Below are 17963 nucleotides of genomic sequence, written 5' to 3' on the forward strand. Positions count from 1 at the left end.
AAAGGCCTATTTTTTTTGTGTGTGTTTTTTGCCTCTTCAGAAATGAAATTTTAAGAGATACATTACTCTCTCGTCATTTCTTCAACATTACTATCAAACTAAGAGCAAGTTATTTTATTTCCGTTTGTCACTTGTGTTAAAGCCTGTTAAAAAGTTTTGCATTTTCTAGCTAACGAGCTCCTACCAAATTTTCAAAAAAGTTGAAAGAATGACCAGGATAAAATCTGCACATTATTGCTTCAATAAAGAAAGTTTGAATAATTGTTTTGTTTTCTATTAGTTTTGAATTAAAGTTACAATACAATAATTATTGCAGAATGAAGAAAATGAAATTAAAAATATAAATGTAGTTTCCTGATTTGGAAGTAAACAATACGTTAGAAAGTATTTTCCTTTACAAAGGAAATGACAAATGCAGTCAAAAATGAAATTTAATCCAGTAAAATTTCAATGACAAATTCTAAGAAATAGTTTTATCTTTAAAGAAATTAACAGTTTCAGCGTAATGAACAGAATCACACCCGCCTATACATTCGAACGTCTTCGCCTATACATTCGAACATAGGATATGTAGGTATGTTTAACGGCATGGCATAGTATTTTAACATTTTACGCCTGTCGCTGATGAGAATAACTAAATTGGGGTTCTCTGTAAATCGGCATCCTAGGCAGCTGCCTGCATTACTTATGTTTGGAGCTGGGCTTGATTCATAGCCTAACACTAAAAAAGTATATTAAGATAATTTATAATAAATTGCTTAATTTTATATTAAAAGAGAACATTATTACTAGCTAAAAACTGGTATTCAAATTGCTTAATTATCTTTGTTTTTTGTTGCAGAATACTTTAAATTTCTGATTCATGTACAGAGAAATATCGGTTCGTGAACTTAATTAATTCGTTTCTGAAGGCTGTTTGTCAACCGAAATGCTGATTAACGGAAACAGTTTTCCCCATGGGAATAACTGTAAAATACGTTAATTCGTTCTTGGGCCATAGATGATTGCTTATTAAACTTTAAAACAATAATTTGTAACCAAATTCATTACCCCAAACTGCAGGAAAACATTAAAAATAATAATAGTAAAAAAAGGTAAATACCATGTTAAACAGATAAATGCTGTATTTGTACTAAGAACAGTGTACGAAGAAGACTGCATAAGGGGGAAATTATGAGATAAATGTCATTGTTTCGATGTGAAATTTCTTTATATAACAGCAGCAAATAACTCTCGTTACGGAGTACCTCTTTCATCTTTTCTTCGCCTCTAAGTGCTATTCACTGGGTCATTATTTCACTCAAAATTAGTGCAATATGATTCATTGTTGCTTGATTTTTAAATTGTTTTTGAAGTGAGGCATCGTATTGTCACTAAAAAATACTTGTGTTGTAACTTTCTACTGCTTTATCATGGTGGTATCGTTAAGCAAAAACTTTGCATTTTACTCCTTTTTGCACAAATTTCACGGATCAGAAAACTAGGATCATTTTCTTTCTTCCTTTTCTTCTGAAGACATTTCTTCCGTATTGCCTTTTATTTCAGCTTCTGACGTTGTTGCAATTCTGCCTTGTTCAGCTCATTTTTATTTGTTCTCCTAGTAACTTCTCCACGTCATCTTTGTTAACTTCTTAGTCATTGGTTGTATCCAGAGACGCATTGTCATAGATATAAAGAAAAGTTCTAAATGTAAGAGTGCTCAAAGTACACCAGAAAACCAAGTCTTCGTTCTGTAAGCTACTTTCTGTTAAGCTTTGTTTATAAGAGTTAAGCAATGAAAATTTTCAGAAAACAATCAGTATAAATTTTGGGTCATCGGTTACCTCAAAACACGTTTAAAAATCATATAGTGTGGACATGAGTGGTCGTAACTCGAGAAACCTTTCGTCATACGAGGCGTGTTTTGTTCACATTGCTTATTCGTGGCATTCGTGATCCGAGATTTTACTGTATGCGCGATCGATAAGTTTCAGCAAAAATACACATAGTAAAAAATGAATTACTCGAAAAATTGTCTACCAAACCTGTTATATATCACACAACATTTTCATCTTGAAAATCATTGAGTGATACAGTAGACTTCCTCTTAACCGGCCTAAATGGGACCGGGTTAAGCCGGTAAACGAAATTTTTAAAGAATGAAGATTCGGCGACTCTCTGCATAATTTCGCCATTTTATTAAAAGCATCACATCAGTGGAGGAAGCAGATGCTTGTTTTTCCACTATAGCGCATACAGCCATTTCCGATGTTTTTGATTCATCTGTATGTCATATAACGGAAGTCGCATTTCATCGATGTCGGAGTCATCGTCATTGACAGCTTCGATGATGCCGTCAACTGACAAAGTTTCTTGCTGAAGATCCCTGTCAGCGGTCAGTCACCGCTTCACATCTTCAACAAAACATCTTGGCCTCCACTAAGACATCTGAATGACGACATAAAATTGTTAGTAGAAAAGTCTGTCTCTTCAAATGCGGTGACTGCCTGTCTTTCTGCGGTTGTTTGATACGGTGACCAAAGATTTCGCTAATATTTTATCATTGTAGATTCGACAACCTCTGACCCTGACTCAGCTATCATATAAATATAATTCTTTATATTAATCGCTTTCAATAAATGGATGACACTTAAATCAGAGTTAGCTTCCTCTAGGAGAAATATCAAAAGCTCTCTAGGATATCGTCTCTTTAAATTTTCTGTCACACCCTGGTTCGTGGGCTGTAATAGAAAAATTACGCTAGTTTTTTTCACAAGGAAACTGCCTTATCATCACTCACTTTTAATTCGTCTTCACTAGGATGAGAAAAGCTTTGTCCAATAAAAGAAGTGCTTTCACTAGTAAGTTTTTTGACTTGAGATGTTTTGCATTTAAAATACATAGTGTTACGAATTTGGTATTTAAAAAGCTAATGTTAGTTCAATTATAAATTAAATGGTTTTATTTCTCGTGCAGTGCAGCGCGTGACGAATATTAAAAGAAAGCTAAGCCAGAAAATTGAAAATACAAGAGCGCGTGCATTAAATAAATAAATATCTCTTTTTGATTTCGAGAAAGTATTGGAAAATTCTAGCGCGTGATTTTAAAATCTTATAAAAAAGGAAAACATCTCAGTTTGTAGTAGTTGCTTAGTTTGTTGTTTAGAAAACTGCTCTTGTTGACTGTAGCGAATTCGCGGATTAGCGTTCTTTAGCTGTTTTGAATTACGTTCTATTGGACATTTGAGTAGTTAAAAGATAACTACTGTGAGATATTGTAATACTGCATGATAATTTGAGAAAATTTAAGCATTTTTGTTGTGATAATAATCAATTTTTGTTCATTTTTCCTCGGACTTGTGCATTCATTTCATAACGAACCCGTACGCACGCAACAATAGTTTCGGAATTTTCAATTTTTTGTAATTTTTTTGCTTATTTTTATGTTTTCGTACTTTAATTACGGCCAGTTAAAGCGGAGATCCGATTAAACGGAAGCCGGTTAAGAGGGAATCTACTGTATCGATAATAAACTTTGTAACTCAAAGTCCTAGTGAACCCATTAGATTCAAAACAAATTTGATAGCAATCGGTAAAATCCTAAGCAGTTTCCAATAACGAGAAATGTACGACGGCAGTATTTTTGCAGAATAAAATTAGCATAAGGGACAATATTAAGCAATGTAAAAAGTCTAATTTTTTAAAATTGCAATGGCAGTGAAAATCAAATGACGGCCAAATACTTAGCTTTCAGTATAAAAAACACTTTACAAAGATTCAATACTAAGTTCAAGAATAATTACGTTTCCTAGTAAGGTGATAATGAACAGTGTTATTACTGACTATTCAGAACAAGCTTTCTTTTATTCATACATTCAAAAATATGGTTTTTACATTTGAGATTAAGATTTCATTTATTGTGTTTTTTAGTCTGTAGTATCCGGCTCAGAAGAACCTGATACTATTGAATTACAAAGAGATTCTGAAGATCATTTGCATATGAAGGACATAATTATTGGAGCAAAGAGTCGTAAAATAATTATGAAAGGTAAAGTACTTTTAAAATAGATTTCATTGGAAATAACTTCACATTTTCATGACACACAAAGTAAATTTGGTTTAATAAACTTTATGCAATATTAATCAGACTGCAATTTAACCACAATTATTCAAAAATTTAAAGAATGAAAATTTAGGCTACAATTTCATTGAGCTATCTCCCACAGTTATTGTGTAATAAGGAAAGCTATCTGACCTCTCTGCAATAATCAGTACAAGACTTCAGAGATGATTAAGAATGTGAATGAAACAACGTAGTGTATGGCATTTTGCAATCATCTGCAAACCTTATAACAAGGCATAAAAAGTGGAATGCCCTGAAAACATAATTTATCTGTGCGATTTTAGGCATTCTATTATCAACTTGTCCCTTGTCATGCGCCTTTAGAATTTGATGCATTATGTTGGGAGTTCGTGTCACTTCGTGTTACACTGTATCTTCTGTCTGAAGAACAATCGCTATTTGCCCCAATTTATTCAGCATTGTCTTCTATTTTCGGACAGTCAATGCTAAGCGTTTTGCTGCTGTGACAAGGCAAACAACAGCCATACAGCTGTTACCTCTGTATTAGCGTTACAAACATTTGGTTAATTATCGCGTATTACAATATGAGGACTGGCTAATCGTATTGTGAGGATTTATCTACTTATTTTTGATTACTAGTTTAATTTTGTGTTAAAGAAATTTTCTGCCAACCTCCTTTTTACCCACTCTTTTCATGCCAGAATGTAAATAAGATAGCGAGCGTTTCTTTAAGTGAAAGAAGTGCTATTTAAGTGAAGGTTTCTCAAGTTCAATTTAAAACGTGTTCTGCCTACTTGACGCCACGTTGTTACCGTGACTAAATAGCAGTTTGATTCTGTGGTGGTCAGTGCTTCTAGCCGTCGGTTTGTCTCGGCGGTTTTCTACAAACCAGAGCCTTCATGAGCGTTACTTTATCCTGTGAGCCGTTAGGCTAATTTAACTACATTTAATTTTAGTTCAGTATTACTTTTTAAATTAAGCCAGAAGTGTTGGTTTGTGTAATTCCAAGTTGGGCCGTCTGTGAGGCTCTTTGTGTTTGAATAAAAGAGTTTTATTCACCGTATCTCTGACTTTTGTTTGCATCATAGGACTTAAAGATAATTCTTCTAGAGTCTTTTTAGAGCTCGTTAGCGTAAGATTCCTAAGTACTCGTATAATGGATGTTATAATACAATGTAATTTCCACTTCGCAGTATCACTTGTTAGCGATCGAACATACCGTACTCTGCATTACTCTGCTCAAGCAATAACAGTACTCTGTGTTATGCAGTGCATTCGCATTTTTCAAACTATTGCAGAAGCACGCACAATTTATACGCCTTGTTCTGGGGATTGCATATGATAGCAAATGCCATAATTTACATCTGCTATTTTGTTTACTTAATTTTGTTCAGTTCTGAAAATTTCGTGACAGTTGTCTAAGGATTGTTTGACAGATTTCTGGTAAGCGTTGAATTTCCATCTCATGCATTCAAGCGATTTCATTTTTTCTGTATTACCTTAAAGATAGTGAATTTTTCGATAATGCAGTAACTAAAAAATGAAGAAACCGTTCAAGAAAATAACATTCTGTATTGTTAAGTTTAACAGATAGAAGCATTTTTATGCAAATTGTACTCGCAACATCGATAAATTCTCATTTAAAATATACAACTTTTCATTGCACATTAAATTTACCGGAATAAACATACAAATTCATTTATTTGCTGTAAGATTTAAGTATAAATTGTTATTGAAAGTAATAAAATAAAATACATTTAAAGATCATTAGCTTGCTTTCTTGCATTTTAATTAACTGCAAATTAATACACACAATTCTTAGTTCCTAAATTGGATTGTTCAGTCATTCTAGCTAAATTATTCAAAATTCTTAAAAATAAATTTGTGAATAGATGTATATTTTCCCCTTAACTTTTGCTGTAAGCTAAAATAGGATGTTTAAAAATTATTATTTAATTCGTAATAATTTACGAATTATCACATCTTCTTCGTAATAATTTACTTCATATAAAATGAAATGATTATCGAGATCAGTACTATCACAAATGAGACCTAACCACCAAAATTGTCGGAACTCAGAAAATGTTTCTATGTTATTCTTTGAATCTCAAATCTCTACTTGTATAAAAATTTATGCTTCTTTTTCAACTGAATAGAACTATCTGTTTACCATTATATGGTATAACATACCTTATTTCAAATTAGTTGGAGAAGGCACTGCTTTGGCAAATGTTTCCGAAAATGAAAAAACAAAATGCTGCTTGTCACAGGAACTGATTATGCGACTGGGATATCTCGGAATTGAAGTAAGGGTATTTGGATCAAAAGTTATCTGTTATATAAAATAAATTTCCTTACACTAATCAGCCGCTTTTCAATACATAGGTTGAAAGATATTATCGTTCGCATAGAGATATAGAATGGGGTGTCCAGAACAACAATATATACCTGTTTCAAGTGAGTATAAAAAATAAACTACTAATTCTTAACTAATGAGAAATGAATAAAAAAGTACAGTTAAAATGTAATGTAGCTAATACAGTTTAATACTAAAATACATATTCATAATTGAAAAAATAAACTAAAAATTGAGATTCTTATTTAATAAAAATAAACTAGGAAATAAAAATCGATAAATTTAAGATGAGTATTAGAAATTTCTAAACGTGCACAAAATATCTAATACGTGGCTTACCCTCTCACTATACAGGGATAGATGAAGATAAAAGATAAACGTAGATTAAAAATATGTGAAAGAATGTTGGTACGAAAAAATGGATTAAAATAAATGTAACTGGCAAACAAAAAGCAATGGATATTAGACCAATTAGAATCCAAGTTTGAAAGTTTACTTCAGTTGCAGTAGCAGTTAAGACTAGATTAGTCCAACAGCTTTTTGAGAGAGTAATTAGTGTCTGACAGGCTTTGAATAAGCAGTCTCTATTTGTATTTATATTATAAATCCAGCATTACGTTTGCAGACATCCGTTATTCAAATTACAGGGATGGAAACTTTGGGTGTTTATAACTATCTTGAGCCAAAGCAACACGTCTCACAGGGAAGGATTCTTAATTTTCCAAGCCAAGATCAGAGAGACCGAGGAATATTAAACGTAAGACTGTAACCCTAATTGGTATAACGCTTAGCCTTGTGGGCTGCCGCTGAGCCTGGGTTTGAATCTCGAAGAGGGTGTCGATGTTTGTAAATCTATGGTGCCTTTCAGGCATTGGAGGCTTTTAAACTGTCGAGCGGAAAGTTCCTCATGTAGTTGCGTTAAAGGGTTGTAGGAGATCTCTGGGTCTGTCTACCGAGCACTTTTCCATTAAAAATGGGACTCTTAATAGAACATAAAAAACAAGGGCCTCACAATAATCCAAGGAATTACTTCGTAGAAACGCAGAGGATCTATCACTAAGAATTCATAACTGTAGGGCATCCAATGACAAGTTTTACTCCGACGTTTTTAAGCTGCTTGCTGAAATAGGGCATTTGTCCAAAAAAAAAAAAAAAGAAAGAAAATAAATAATCCTCAGCTGAGTAAATAAACAAACATTTTGCTTCACCGCTACGGTATATCAAGCGATGATATTCCGAAGATGTAGTCGTTTTGGCAAAAGGAAATTTTGAGAGCTCCCGCTGAATTTCTCTTTCCAGATCTGGCATACTGAGACTTTTCTGTTTTTCTTCCCTCGTAAAGATTTGCCATTTTGACTGTATAAGGACGAATTTCGGAGAATGATGACATAATTCGATTCAAAAGTTTTCAAGGAGCATTCTGTTCATATGAAAATACTGAACATTAATGCAAAAGGGATGGAGACAAGTTTTTACAGGGATTAAATCATCAAATTGAAATTTTTTTTGTTTTTATTTCTTTTTAAATTTTTACATGCCTTCATAATTGCATTAACACGATGAAATTCCTAAGGAGAATTCCTAATGAACCATGAAATTCCTAATCTAACACCTAACACCATGAAATTCCTAACCACGAAATTCCTAACACCATGGAATTCCTAATCTAACACCTAACACCATGAGATTCCTTCTTCACTAAGGGAAGCAGAGAGTAGGCATATCATTTATGTCATGTGTTAACATGTGTAATCTCTAAAGTTATACTATATCATGCTCTTGTATCCTTTTCGAGCCAAATTAAACATGCAATGGGAATTCTAGCACCATTAAGAAAGCAAATCTTCGTTAGTGATGAAAGAGGGTAGAACATGGAACTTACTCAAAGCCCCATGAGATTTATTACCTGCTTACATTGACTGGGCAGTATTTTTATTCCCTAAAGAGTCTCAGAAACTTCTAATATACAAAAGCTTTGAACATTACTAGTTATTCATTTTTTTCGGTTTCATACAGCTAAAACGACTAGTTATAGGAACCTTTTGCTATTTTATTTATGTCTGACTTAAATACCCTGATGTTTTCTAACGAATTCTTCTTTTTTCTGAAGTATTTTAATATAATCAATGAGTTATTTACATTATTCTTTGAAGCTAATACTATGCATGTATAGTTTTGTCTTTTTTTGGAAATCTAGATTGTTTTTTATCGTTATTTTGTCTCCATTATTTTTAGTCTCGTCCTGTTACCAGTGGCACAAATGAGACGTCATTTGAAATAGAACACGAATTCGATAATCCCCTTCGAATCGAGAATGATTTCTTTTCTGTGTGTAATGTTGGGTAAGTAAATGGGTTTCAAACGTCACCCGATTGTATCTTTTTACTATGCTTTTATGTACATTGCACTATTATATACATTTTTAACCCTGTCTTGATGTAATTATTTACGACAATCACAGAAGAAACTCTAATGTTTCCTTTCCAATTACCTGGAATTCTAGTTATACGGATTACTTGTTTTTTCTTTCCAGGTAGAGTGTAACTAAATTTATTGATAATCTATTTGTCTGTTTTATATTTATACGTGATAGTTTAAATATTAACATAAAAAGATGATATCGTGCTACACAATTGTTTCTAAGGTTATTACATATGTTAATTGTGTTTAAATATTAACATAAAAAGATGATATCGTGCTACACAATTGTTTCTAAGGTTATTACATATGTTAATTGTGTTTAAATATTAACATAAAAAGATGATATCGTGCTACACAATTGTTTCTAAGGTTATTACATATGTTAATTGTGTACTGTGAAACGTGTTGTGTTTATGAACTTTAACACAATGTGCCAACGTTTCATACTTTGTTTTAAGGAAAACTATTGTGTACAAATTTTTAATTCGAATCTTGGTTTGAAGACAACTGATTTTGTTTTGTGTTTTCTGATACAAAATACTTATATCAGTTACAGTAGCAGCCAAATAAAATGTGGTGAACATGTCCTGGCTTGGTTGACTAGATTTCAAGCCTGCCCCAGTAATCCCAAAAACTTTCGCCTATTTCTGTGTATGCATGTCCCAGCATATCTAACACTATAAGATATACAGTGACGCGAGAAAAGAGGTTAGGTGGTGTCTCTGCTAATCATTAATAGGTGGGTACGTCTAGCTAGTAAGTGGAAGGTTACGTGGTTTGAATCCTGATGAAGTTAAGATTATTTATCCTGCTCCGAAAAAAACCGGATGGAGTATTTCATGAGCTATTTTTGAAGACCGACAGTTTGTCTGTCATTATGATAAAATTGTAGTTTGCAATACTGGAAACTCACTACTTTAGGTTTGGTATCTTGAACATTTAAAATATTAAAGCCCTTCTTAGACACATAATCTGTGAGTTCGTGGAGCTTCGGCATAATGCCATTAGCGTTCTAGAAAGAGTTTAAGGAAATTCAAGCCTTTAAAAGTACTGAATTTTAGTGGTTGAGAAAATCAGGAAACTGAAGACGGAGACACTCGCAGATGAGGCAAAACATTTTGTAACCTCTAAGAGAAGATTATGCTCTTTAATATAAGCTGGTTAGAAATTTGTTAACAGACAAAAGGACGCTCATGCAATTTAGTTAGAAGTATTCTTGTGAGTACCGATGAATTTTGCACAAAAGGTATAGCGACCAGTTGCATACTTGTAAGATCACTGAAGTAAGAAACTTCGAAACAAACACTGCTTGTATTGGTGATTACATAAGACGATCTGGATGTATTAATTTTGGCAGGCGATGAATTGTTTGAGGGATCAAAGGTCAAGCTAGACTTGGTCTTAGGACTTCCGTTTAAGTTGTTGTTAGATCTTCATTTAGAGAAGTGTTGATAAGGTTTCCAATTTGCACCATGAGATCCTCCAAATTGGTACATCTCAAGGGTGCATCTCTTACGATTTATGACAACCTTTAGCTTGGTAAGGATCAGCACAACGGAGACACTTCTGAGGTAGATCGCAAACTTCAAAACCATGAGTAAAGCCCTGTCAACGCCAGCATTGAGATAAGCCTCTGGAAGTTTCAATCTTGACTTCTTTTCCTAGAAGCTCTGTGACGTTGTATATACACTTCATACGCTTTCATTAAGGATTTGAATTTAAGATAAAGGCATTGGAATCTTATTCTTGAATCTCTTGAGTGGTAAAATTCTGTAGACGGAAAATCTAAGAGCCTCAGCTGCAGTCTGTATGACCTTGGTTAGAATATTGGATTAAAAAAAAGCTTTCTAATAAGTTTAGTGGGATGTTAATATTTGAGGTTGAACGATTTGTATTACATTTTATTGTCAATTAAGAAGTATGGAGGGGTACGTAATCTGCTCCATTTGCTGTAGTTAACTTGAAAAACTTTTGTTTTTGCCAAGACTGAATAGGACCTATCCTCTTCAATTATGTGTGTGTAAAAAAAGCATTATATTCTCTAAATCTGGCGCACCTTCTAATTATTGAAACTGGTTTTTAGGGATGTTAGCATTATCAAGATTTGGTTTCTCGATAATTTTTACGGCTATCGTTTTAACAAGGTGCGTAAGAGGTTCAGTAAAATGTGATGCGTCTTCGACTGCTGTTTTTTTTTTTTTAAATTTAATTCTGGTTGCAAGAGAGCATTTTGTTTTTGCGCATTTCTGGTGGCAGAGGAATATCTTATCTGCCGGTAATTTGGAAGAGCTGTATTGTTTTTAGTACTAATTCTTCGAATTTTGCAATATACTTTGTCTCGGTAGAAGGTAAGAAAAACAGGGAGTACCAAGGCGGTCACAAAACGTGTTGAAAGAATTAAAAGTATAATCCTGCTGGTAAAGCTCGCCCATTCTTGATTCTAATCATGTGTATTCTTGTTGAATACGCATAATTTTAATTTGCATCTCTGCGTGCTACATTTCAACTAATAAATTTTAAGAGAAAAATTAGCTGCGCTGATCGTTCGCTTTCCATTGTGTTTGGAAGGTTAAGACTAGGGTGTTTTCTATCATGATTGTAGTTAAATTTGATCATCTGCTGGCTGGTTTATCATCTGCTGGGCTGTAAGATCACTAAATACTAGTTTTTCTATCATGGTTGTAGTTAAGTTTTCTATCATAGGAGTTAAATTTGATCACCTCGAGATCGAAGCTCTATATAGCACATTCATCATCTTGGCCTTCATAACGTAAATTCAATTTGCTATTAAGTAGAGCTACATAAGAGCTAATTAAGTAGAGGTGTATAAGAACATTCAGAAATATCTTCTGAAATTATTTATAACTTTCGGTGATTGTTTTTGGCTATAAAATTCATTTACAGTATTAAATAAACAAATCCACTCAATGCATATTGGTTCTTAATAAGAGTAAACGCTATAGAGAAGTATTTAGAGATGATATGAATAACGATGTTAAAGGTATGACCAATTTCTAATTTACAGAAATTACATCAAATGCTTGTATGCATAAGCAAACTTGCTTTGAACTGATACATATATTATTCTTTTAATATAATTAGCAGTTAAAATGTGAACTTTAATTTATTGTATGTCTACCATTGGATAGATTACAAAAAACTTCAAATTTACAAGCTTGCTAAGCATTAAAAGAATAAGAATGTGATTTTCGGAAAACTGATCTGACAATTAAAAAAAAAAAAAAAAAAAAAAAAATGGTTGATTTGATAAGCTAGAATTTGTAAAGATGTCAATATTATTATGGAAGCTAAGTTATTTTGACTAAAAATGCTAATTAAAAATCTGTTTCATAATTAGAGAAGTCATACCAGGAGCATTGTCACCTTTGGGAATGGAATATTTCTATAAAGTGCTCACCTTAGCATTCTATGTAAGTATTGTATAAAATTATCAGAATTAAGTGGTAATATATAGCTTAAAATTCTATTGTCAAACCCCTGACTATTAAGTAGCAATCTTCGTGACTTAACTATAGGAAAAAACTTCGAATCTGAACATATAAGATCCAAATCAGCTTCGTTTAATCTAAATATTACTACCTGGTAGACTAAAAAGTTAAATATAACTTTTAAAGTTAATCTAATTTGAATTTTTTTTCCTGGATATAACTAAAGGCATCAAAACACTAAATGAATATTAAAAAATAAAAGCAAAAAATGTATTTGTTTCTTCATCTCGAAGTATAGAATTAAACTAATAACACAAACTTACTTCCGCATCTCACGCAAGTAGCAAAGAATAATGAATTCACTTTATGTACATTTCAAATGTTTAAGCTCATATGCTGGTACAAGGCTCGGTTAAATTCACGTACAACTTAATATTCAAAGATAAAAGCAAACCCGTTGATTGGTAGAACTATCGCCTACGTAGGATCCAATCTGATAATTTCTTTAGGGACGGCTGGCATTCCCGATTTTCTCTCTTTTAAACTTTGGCTCTTAGTTCTTTTAAAAATCCTCTAATTTACATATTCTGATGACGTAGACGAAACAGCGTAGAATATATTTTACATGAAATGCAGTAAATTTTCAGTTATTTGGACTAGTTACAAAAGTTATTACAAAAGTTATCGATTATTTAAATCCTATCCTTATCGACCTTGGTTTATCATCTGCTGGGCTGTAAAATCACTAAACACTAGTAGTTCTATGTGAGTACGAATTAAGGTGAAACAGCTGCTGCATGGGAGTTTTCGTGTTTTTCTCTGTGTATAACATGACTACGAACCAGTTTCTTTTATTATGTCCTCCATGAATTCCCCTTAAGAAGACAGCGCTCGTGAACTTTGTCTTAATCTGTTAATCTTACCTAACCTACCTATTAATCTTACCTGCAAAATAATAAAAGGGTTTGCTCTTAACCTATCTACATGTTATTTTCATTTATATGTTTTTAGTTTCCCATTTAAAAATTTTTATACCTTGCTTTAGTTTTTGATTAAAATCATTAATTTTTTACAAATAGTAAAAGTAAAAATTCAAGGATTTGTATTTCACTGTTAAGTTTCCTATTTAGAGACAACAAAATTTAACTTCACTTTACGAAACGTTTTATTTAACGCTGAAAAAAAATAATGTTTATTGTTATTTAATTTTAATACAGAAAACACGAAAACAAGTTTCTCAAAACGAATGTGGTCCGTCTTTAGTCTTATGCAACTTAAACTGTTTTAGTAATAAGGTGATATTTGTGGAAATGCAGTGCAATAAACGGTAAAGCAAAGCAAGTTTTCCTTACTTTGCATTGAGGTTATAAGAAATTACTGTGTTTCCCCGTATTCTCTTTTCCTGAGTAAATGCGTAATGTCACGCAATGTAGTTAAAAATTGGTGACTCTTATTCCGATGAAGGCACAAATAATTCCAGGCTCGGTAACTCTAATCGTTTCTACACAGAAAATACCCACTTGGCTTGCAGGAAAAATTTCATTTTAAGCCACAAGACGTGTAATTAACGAAATGAGATGTGTAATTAACGACACGTGAGAATATTAAATTATGTCCGTATTTAAGCAAATGTATGATTTACAAAACCGTTAGAAGAATTAAGCATTTTTTCATAAGGAAACTCGAAACTTCGGACGAGTTCTCCAATAGGTATAAAGGATAAGACCAAGTTTATAGTAAAACAACGTCATCTGGTAGCAAGGATCGCCCAGATTATCGACAAGCTTGCAAAATACGTAGCCGACATATGCCTCGTTTTTTGGCGGAGGTTGATAGGAGCAGTACCTAGAATAAGAATCTAATATTCACTCAGTTTGTTTCTAGCAGTTTAACTCTCTGTACTACTACTGTATCTGGATGTACCGCAGTATACGTTTGTAAATTTCTATAAAATTTCTAATGTGTTGTCTTTGTAAAGTGAAATTGTAATGTGTACTGTCGCAAGTGTATGTTCTGCTGAAAAGCGATTTTAATGTCGCTGAAAAGCGATTGAATAATATATTTGAATATATTTGGCGATTTGAATAATGTAATAATTATATAAATTATGTAATTATGTCTCCTGAGCCACAATGGCAACAATATCTTGCAGTGTTATTGGATGTATCTCCTAGCGTTAGATATGACGGGACGCGAGAGCATGCCACTTAACCTTTTGGTAGAATAATGGTGTTTCCCGTCTCTCGTCAGCTGTAGCTGAAATTCCTCGAAGAGGCAAGATTCACATTCGAAGAGACAAAGGCAAGATTCTGTTAAATGTATTTTGTAAGAAAAATGTATCAATCTTTGGATTTCTACTTTGAATCCATATATAGTGAGATTATTAAACTGTAATGTTTAATCAAGTTCTGGTTTTCAAATAACCAGCTGTAGTTTAAAATGAAGGTGATCTCAAAGTAATAAAGTCAAAATATAAGTTCTACTAAAGAGTTTTGAAAATTTTTAAAGACTGCGGGAGTGATGTATTGTTTGTTGACTCTTCAAATGACCAGAGACTTCCAACTTAATGCCATCGACAAGAATGGCCAATACTAATCATTACCAAGAATACTGCTCAAAGTGCACCACGGAGGACGACTGACTGACTTTACATCTATGAGAGCAGAGATGTTTTATCGAATTTTGATGGAAGAGGGACAGATCTTAGGATCTTCGACTAATCTCCCTCTACCATCAAATCTTTCCACAAGGAATCCTGTTCGCCAGCATTTTTAAGTGCCCCCATCCGCAGAGATAATGTACGCTTAAAGCCTTTCCCAAGCTTCCAAGGCTTCGGCTTACCCGAAGCCTTGAAAGTTCCCTTCATCTAAGCTTTTTACAGGATTGGAACTCAAACCTAATGATATGACAGGCGACAGCGCTAGCCACTAGATGGATCCGGACGGCGCAGTTATGTATTTTTCTGAAAGGGTCTTAATATAAAGGTTGATATATCTCAGTGCTATAATTATAAGAATTTAGGATACATAGAATCAGTCCTTTTTCCAATCCTTTAGATCTTTAAGATGAATATGTTACATAAAAGCCTACAAAATTTAAAACATTCATCTGAATCATGTCATGAAGCAATAGTAAGTATAGATATTTGATTGCTATCATTAGTTGTACATAAACGTAAAAACAGAACCCGTCTTGTAATATTTTATATATTTTTTAATTCTAAAGTATCATACTCAAACGAAAATAAAGTTTTCAAACAGCGCTTCTAGCTAAATAGGGTCATGAATTCTTGAGGTTTTCCTATTAAAACATCACAAGAGTATTATTTTTTTAAATATGAGCTTGATAATTATAACCCTAAAATATGCTTTATTTAAAATAAAAACATTTTATGTAAAATTCAAAGCTTATATTTGCCATATAGACACAGGCAAAAAATAATTTATGTATCTCAAGAGCAAACTAAAAAACTCATAAAAAGTTTCAAATTTTATTCATATACATTGTAGATTCTGTAGAGTTTTTTTAACCGAAAAATATCAAAGATGTGCAATGCGGTCGCCGAAATTTAAACTCTAGATCTCCTGATTGCTAGCTGGACGTGTTTCCAATTACACCACGAAGGCACACGGCAAGAAGGGAGAAAAACCTTACATTGTATTTTTTTGTATACAACTTAACGCACTTTTACTAGTAAAAGTGCGTTAAGTTGTATACAAAAAATACAATGTAAGGTTTTCTGCATATATATGCAGAATATATATATATATATTTCTGCATATATATATATATATATATGCAGAATATATATATATATATTTCTGCATATATGCAGAATTATATCACATAACATTTTACTGCTCTCAGTATGTCATGAATGTATATTTATAAGAATAGATTCTTTTCGTTAGAATTCTGCAATATTTTTAATTACCATTTTTTTTTAATTTGATTTAAAGAATGAAGTTACCCCATGGATTCCTCCAGTTCGGTGCCAATATTTTTACAGCGGTATGATGGTGGCTTACAATCATGGCATGTTCGGTGTCACAGACGTAAGATTAAGTTCCCTTCATTTTATAATTTATATTTTAATAGCATATCACATGAAAAAATATGTGTTAAGAAGTCATAAGTTTTTTTATTTTATAAGTATATCGGATTATGCATTCACCTTATTATATGTTAATGAAATGTAATATATTTATAGCAATTCATTTTTGTATTGTTAAGCGTTTATTGAGTTGTGGATCATCTTATTTTATAAAGCCTTCATATTAAGATACACGAAGATGATTCAAATCAAAACCTTAAATGTTTTTGAGAAAATAAAGAAAATTATAAATTTTGGGCACAATACCCATTCAATGTGCGCATTCTATTGCTTCGGAAGTGCATGGATACCTCGTGTACCAAGATTTTCATTTCTCCGTCTCTTTAAAATTCCTTATCTGCCATCCCCTCTTTGAGCTGTCCAAATACTTAAAAGTTAACTGTAGGAATTTGGTGCTCGAGACTTTCAAGATTTCATATTCTGGATTATCGCAACTATTAATCGGGTAGTATGCGGTCAGTATTCTCGTGCAGTAACAATACACTTGAAGTCAGAAGCCTTTGTCATTTACTTCTGTTTGAAAAGCGAAGGAGACTTTGAAGCAGACCTGCACAAGATGAATATGTAACTGAAATTACTTTTTCTATGCAATATTTCAAAATTAACCCATTTGCATCTAGCAGTGAGCTACGGCACCATTCCTTACTCGATCTTCTTGCTTCAGGTTGACGACGGATGTCGTCAATGGGCCGCCATATTTGCACTCCTTCTGTTTCCATCTTCATAGTAAAGCATAAAGTTGTTAAGTGTAGGTCATTCTTGAAAACATAAAGATAACAACTCCTGCCAAGGTACAAATCAGTCGCGCACGCAATGTTTTGCAAATTTTCTGCACTTCTAAGGTTTTCGTTTGAATCGCCTGAGTAATTTCCAAGTTTACTTGTATTTCGTTTACTTACTAAAAGCTCTAATTATGCATTTTTATACTAAAACTGTATTTAGATGTTTCGTGGTCAGGAATCTGAAAATATGGATTACTTCTCCCAAGCTTCTATGATAGCCTTTTTCGGTAGAATAATACGTGATGAAGAAATGTTCCAAGCATGCAAAGAAAAGTATGGAGATACAGCAAAGCCTTCTTCTCTGTTTGGGTTGTTAAGGGTAAGCAAAACATGTTATTATGATAAATATAAATAGACTGAAATATTTTGGTAAAATTCAACCACGTTTTAACATTAATTTAAAAATTCGCATAAGATTTATAAAAGAAAAAAATCAAATATACTGATATACTTCCCAAATATTACTGATAGTTTGTTCAGTCCCGAATATTACTTCCCAAATATTACTATTATTAAAATTCTTCTGAATCAAGATTCGAATACTGGCAGTTCAGCTGCTCGGTTTGCTTGGTTTTCCTGATGTGAAACAGGAATGCAAGCTAGTTTCCCTTAGAAAGAAACTAAGGCACCCCTTACGTTAGGCAGATAGCCCTTTTGGGCTTTGCTGTGTTCAAAATAACCGATAATTGAATCTAAATCTAGATCTTGGTAGAATGCATAAAGAATGATAAATCTCTTGGTTTTTACTATCGAAATTTTTAGGTGCTTGTAATAATTAG

The 17963-nt window shown here is 32.8% G+C and overlaps 1 protein-coding gene across 1 annotated transcript in view; it reads left to right on the plus strand.

The window, feature by feature from the left end:
- LOC118190113 (uncharacterized) overlaps positions 1 to 17963 on the plus strand; it is a 120918-nt gene that overhangs the window by 44786 nt on the left and 58169 nt on the right. The window contains exons 19-25 of the mRNA XM_035360805.2: positions 3909 to 4026; positions 6268 to 6368; positions 6448 to 6519; positions 8654 to 8760; positions 12198 to 12270; positions 16248 to 16343; positions 17345 to 17503. Of these exons, the coding sequence (XP_035216696.1) occupies positions 3909 to 4026; positions 6268 to 6368; positions 6448 to 6519; positions 8654 to 8760; positions 12198 to 12270; positions 16248 to 16343; positions 17345 to 17503 (726 nt within the window). The remainder of the gene's footprint in view (positions 1 to 3908; positions 4027 to 6267; positions 6369 to 6447; positions 6520 to 8653; positions 8761 to 12197; positions 12271 to 16247; positions 16344 to 17344; positions 17504 to 17963) is intronic.

The sequence above is a fragment of the Stegodyphus dumicola genome, chromosome 6 (assembly GCF_044657685.1).
Source record: "Stegodyphus dumicola isolate Sdum_Otavi_A_Nest chromosome 6, ASM4465768v1".
Taxonomy (NCBI): Eukaryota; Metazoa; Arthropoda; class Arachnida; order Araneae; family Eresidae; genus Stegodyphus; species Stegodyphus dumicola.